At 39.8% G+C, this 5,570-nt stretch overlaps 1 protein-coding gene across 1 annotated transcript; it reads right to left on the reverse strand.

Annotated features, from left to right (window-relative positions):
* Window positions 1–2,023: 2,023 nt before the first annotated feature.
* LOC128472676 (endoplasmic reticulum membrane adapter protein XK-like) lies at window positions 2,024–4,589 on the reverse strand. The gene is made up of 3 exons (XM_053454592.1): window positions 4,345–4,589; window positions 3,183–3,445; window positions 2,024–2,760 (listed from the first exon to the last, which is right to left on the reverse strand). Exons 1-3 carry the CDS (start codon window positions 4,587–4,589, stop codon window positions 2,024–2,026), a joined length of 1,245 nt encoding a protein of 414 aa, XP_053310567.1.
* Between the last annotated feature and the right edge of the window lie 981 nt (window positions 4,590–5,570).

Here is a 5,570-nt window from a genome sequence, read left to right on the forward strand (position 1 = left end):
TTATTTGGTCAATAGGGACCTTGGCTCCTGTAGGGAATTGTTTATCAATATTCATATCAACCACCATGTTGAAATCCCCCGCTAGAACAACCTGACCTTGTTTGATTTCATAAATTTTATTTAATAACTTTCTTAAAAATATAACTGGGGATCTGTTGGGTGCATATATATTGACTATAGTAAATAATTTCTCATTTAACCAGCATATTAGTATGATATACCTGGCTTCTAGATCTACCTTTTGGTGTATGTTCTCATACTTTATTCGTTCTGAAATTAGAATTGCCACTCCTCTTTTTTTATTGTTTACTAAAGAGGCGTTAGTGATTTAAGAATACCCTCTAATTTTCATTTTCTTAAAATTTGGTTTTATCCAGTGGGATTCTTGAATCAGTGCTACGTCAATATGTTATTTTTTACAAGTTTTGGTTAACATTGCTCTTTTATAGTTCAAACGCAGCTAGCTGCATACAAAGGTGCTTGTAAATTGTACTTGCTAGTTGTCCACTGATTCCTTGCTTTGTCCTATGTGCATATTGGTCATTTCAAAACACACCTCAACGCATGAATTCATATGGTTCTTAGCGTGTTCTTCCCTTTCTATATTTATTAGCCATAATGTTCTTACAACAGGTATGAAACCTTAATGATACTCAGCCTTAAAAGGGAAACTGCTGTTAAAAAAAATCCCAGTTGGCTCATTATATCTGATCATTACAGGTGCCTCTATCAAAAATCGTTTGTGAAACATTATTACTCAAAAGGTTCTTGAGCCAGTAGACCCTTGATAATTACCACGCTAACAGTGCAGGGTTTTCAGATAATGCAGAGAAGTGTTACTATACAAAAAGCATCAGTGAGTACTCGTTAACCTTGCATACTCACAATGAGTTTCAGGAGTTTTAATAACTAAAATAACTAATATATATATTCAAATATACAGTAGATTTGACTCCCAAAACCCTGGGCTCTGGGATTAAAAAAAAAACCCTGAGAGCTTTGCTTCAATAATTACAGAAACAACTTCTGTTGAGGGAGAATGGAGAGAGGTCCCTATTTAGCTATTAACAGTATTTTGTATCATACTTTGTTACCTAGTTTGATGTCTGTCAAAGTAACAAGTAGCTGGCATATAGCCGCCTATCTGCTAACAATTACCAGTTTGCAGCTTGTAATTATATAAAACAGTTGGTAGCTACAGGCAGTCCATCCTGAATGTAGTTCACCAAGTGCATTCAGTTTTCATTTGAAATACACCCCACAAATTTGGAGCGTCAAATACTTGTTGAGCAGGTGTCAAAAAAGAGATCCCTTAAAGCTGTAATTCTTGTGTTTATACTGAGGATAAAAATTCCATGCATTAAAAAAAAACAACAAAAAAAAAACAGAAAACCTATTGGCATACACTTCTGATGCTTAATATTAGACTTGTGCATTCGTATTCGGGAGAACATGAAAACGAATGTTCCGTTTCTTGAAACAGAAAACCGAATGAACTACCATGGTGGCCAGTAGACATAGACGAATCTTCGTGTTCATCTTTGTTAATACCTCTTAGCTGGTCTCCTTGGTCCCGTCCCTACCCATCTTGTCTACGTAGCATCGCAGGGGTTAACTTGAATGAGAATCCGTAGGATCGCCCCTGGAGCTAAAAGTTTGTAAGGGCGACTCTCTTGGTTGATGCCAGAGGAGCTCCCTGGCTGCGACCAATAGAGGCGCTCGTATAATGCATGTGCCCTTTTGTGCCATGAAAGTTTTCTGCAATCACAGGAAATAAAGCTTTTAGAATAAAAAACAAACAAATAAAAAAACACTTTCATTCTTAATATTGTCATTCAGAACACTTTATTTAGGGAAGACACAGCTGTGGTATTTTAGTTTTCTTGTGTCCTTATATATCCCCTAACGCTCTCTGCATTCTGTCCATTTTGTCGGCTTCTGCTTCGAGAGACTGCAGTAGAGTAGCTTCCCAATGAACACAGATCAACTCCTTTGCATTGATGTAAATCTCATCTTGTCAGTTCTAAGGCTCACAGACCTCGGAGCCATGTTCATTTTTTGAGGCTCTTGAAGGTTTGCACATACAACAAAGACTCTTTAAGCCTGACTTCAGGCCACCTACAAAACTAGATGTGAAAAGTGTCCTGCAGGGGTGCAAGAACTGATAAAAAATCAGCATGAAGAGCATCGATATGGTATAACCCACCAGGAGCAGTGCGACCAAAAAAGTGCTACCTATGAGCGAGTAAACATCTGTTTGATAGATGTACCATAGGAAAATCAGGACGGCGTTTTCAATATGTCTGAGCATATAATACATGGTGATGCGACACCAATTGTTTGATTTGGTAATCAGGTCGGGCTCACTGAGCTCGACCTGAATCGGACACCAGCAGAAAATGCTCGTCACAGAGTACAGGATGTTCAGTACAGCACGCTCAGTAGCAGTCCTACACTTGCTCAAGCCATTCTTGTTGTTTCCCGATGACTTATTCTTCCAAAAACTGATCCATGAGTAGAGCATAAAAGCCAACAGATTTAAGGCCACCACACACAGGGTCCATGTTTTGAAAACGGAGCTGAAGAGGCCAAGCACGACGACTCTGCTGGAAATCTCAAGGAATCTCCAAAGCAATAAGCAGAGGTAGGCAGCTGGTCGAAAGGTGAAATCATAGTCCTCGTAATTAATTCGAATGGCCAGGATGTTGCACTGTAACGCTCCATACGTAACGGACAGCAGAGAGATACTCATAAGCATGCCTGAAGAAAATCAGAAAAGGAAAGGACAATTCCAATTAGTAAACATTAAGACAAATGGCACTTGAGTGACGGTTTGATAAATGTATGTGTAAATTATATGCATTTATGAAGAAAAAATATAGTCCTTAATTCCTGGGGCATTTCTGCACTTACAATTTGTGTGTGACTAGATTTCTTTATGCAGCAAATAACGTATCCTAAATTACTAGTTAAAGCTACGAAGACATTTTTTTCAATATCCATTTTCAAGCACTCTCAATCGTTTGTCCTGTTCTCCAACAATTTACTCTCTACTGAAAATCTATCAAATGTCGTTTTTATCTTTCATTCTTGCATCAAAGTTCTTTTCTAATGACTGCAAAAATATGTATTCATTCCACATTCCATATTGACAAAGAAACGACAAAGAAATGTTGTCTTACATCTGCATAGGCTTATATGCTGTTGCGAGATGGAAATATACAGCTGTAGTATCAGTTGAGGTGCTGACCCAAAGAAAGCTTGGATGAAGGAGGCCCAGCGGAAAGCAGAACTGTGTTTGGACAGCAGCATATCGACGCGACCAACCTCCCTTTCCACCTCAACCCAACCGCCATCTTCAGACAGCTGCTTCCTCTTAATGAGGGTGTCGTATGGATCCTCTGATTTTCCATTAATGAAGTAAAGGCGGAGAACTTGCACACACCTGCAAAGTACAGGAAAAAATAGGGTTCACTCATTATTAACACTGGACAGAACATTGCAGCCACATGGGGTGAGGTTCCGTTTAACACAATGAAAACTATTACTGCCCTGCATCATTAGATAAATGCTTTCACCCAAACCTGACCCAAAACATCGCGCCTTCTATTCATCTTTCCAGCCCCCTGTATATCTCCGGGTTCAAATATAATCTGGCCAAGAAGCACACATAAAACCATAAACTCAATAGTGACTGAGATTTTAGATTCAACTCAAACTCTATGTATTTAAATGATATCTCGGTATGTATCGCTTTTCTACAAAACACAATCATTCCCTTCAAAATATCCCCTGTTCCCACTCTTTGTACTATCAGAGCTACAAATATTAAATGGAACGCCTTTTACCCATCTAAAATGAGAACACGTTTGTTGTCCGGGTTTAGTGGGAGGGAGTCAGTGAAAATTCGATCCATTTTTTAAGGGGCCTGAAACCTGTGAACTCTGACGGCGCATGAAACCACGTAACATTAAGTTGCAACGGATCACATTGTGATAACTTGTAAGCCTATGCCATATACAAAATCTGTGACAGTTGTATTTGATTGCTTTATTCATCTTTTGATTCCTAATTGCTCACAAGAACAGACCATCTTTTCCTTCTGTAGAAATATGCTTTAATCTGTGTTATTGGTGATTTCATTCTAAATGGTCTTTGTGAAATATTTTGTCTATCCCTTATTGTAACAGCGCTATGGAATCTGCGGGCACTATATAAATAAATGGCATGGAATCATCAGCGGGTTTCATTTCTTTTACAATAGACAGTGTGCCATGTACCTAATGCACTGGCTCACCGATGTGGTATCTATCTAAATACAGGGCACCTTCCCTCCTCACTCACCTGAACAGAGGTCCCAGCTGCAGGAGATGAAACAGATGTTCCAGGGATCTGTCATCAAAGAATTCCATGTGGAAGCAGACAAAACAGATCTGTACCAGAAGGCAGGGCAGAAGACAGAATAGGAGGGTCAAGTACAACCAAATTCTGTGCACTGCAGTGCTGTATGTGCTGCTCAAGTACAGGCCTAAGATTGTCTCTGCTACATATAGAAATAGAGAAATCAAAATTGAGCGAGGGAATTTCATGGTCGCTCAGTTTGAGTGCGGACACTCAGAAACACTGCGTAGCGAACAGCTACTTTTGAGAAATAACAGCGTCAGGCAAGCAGAAGTGCACGAAACACTATCCAACCATCAACTGACCTAACCCAGCTGCTGCTGTCCCTATAGCCTACAGTGACATCACAATCACTTTGTGATGTCATAATGCTGATAATGTAACAGCTGGCTGTCAGCAGCATGTGTTATTTTAGCAGTTATTAAAATAGTTATATGTTTTCAACAAAGTGTATGATTGTATTATCTTTTGCCATTTTTGAAATAAAGCAGTTTACTTCAATGGAACACGGAGGATTAACTGCATAGGGGAAAAGGTGCTTTTATTAAGAGCCGATGGAAGTGAACATAGTAGCCAACTGAAGCACTAGACTAAGGGCGTAACTAGAAACCACAGGGCCCTGGCGCAAAAATTGCCCGGGTCCTCCCAACAGCTGGTATGTATTGGTGTGATATGGTCATGGCCTTTTTGTTGTGTTATTTTGCCTTGGTATAATGCAGGAGCAGATCACCATGATGTGTGGCCTCGCTTGTGGGGCACAAGCCTTTAGGCACATGTACCAGGCGCCGCCTGAACCTAGTGCACCGGTGACAAATTGGTGTTAATAGCCAAGGTGCTATGGGGACGAAGGGTCTTTAACTATGAAGCTTTGCTGCAGTGTGCTTTTGCCAAGAGCTGTTTGTTGATTGTTTAGTGACATGGCAATGTCTCTGGGTGTTACTTATGCTTAATGTGGGACGTTAGTTTGGTTAAACTCACAGTATAAAAGTTTCAAGTGTGCAGTCTTGTCTTGCAACAAACCTGTTAATTAATTTGAAATGGCTGATCATGGTTGAAACTAGATGTAAACTGAAACATAATCAGCAGCACAGAAATAATCCTAGTCATGCATGGCATAGGTTTAACAACACATTTCCAGAGAACATATGGGGCGATCGACGTTCTGCTAT

This window comes from Spea bombifrons, chromosome 1 (assembly GCF_027358695.1).
Source record: "Spea bombifrons isolate aSpeBom1 chromosome 1, aSpeBom1.2.pri, whole genome shotgun sequence".
Taxonomy (NCBI): Eukaryota; Metazoa; Chordata; class Amphibia; order Anura; family Pelobatidae; genus Spea; species Spea bombifrons.

Excerpts from the sequence above, each read along its gene's own strand:
- LOC128472676 (XM_053454592.1), bottom strand. The coding sequence starts at position 4,589 with ATGAAATTCCCTCGCTCAATTTTGATTTCTCTATTTCTATATGTAGCA. Across the intron at positions 3,446-4,344 it reads CAGCTGGGACCTCTGTTCAG|GTGTGTGCAAGTTCTCCGCC; the intron begins GTGAGTGAGGAG and ends TGTACTTTGCAG. Across the intron at positions 2,761-3,182 it reads GCATATAAGCCTATGCAGAT|GCATGCTTATGAGTATCTCT; the intron begins GTAAGACAACAT and ends GATTTTCTTCAG.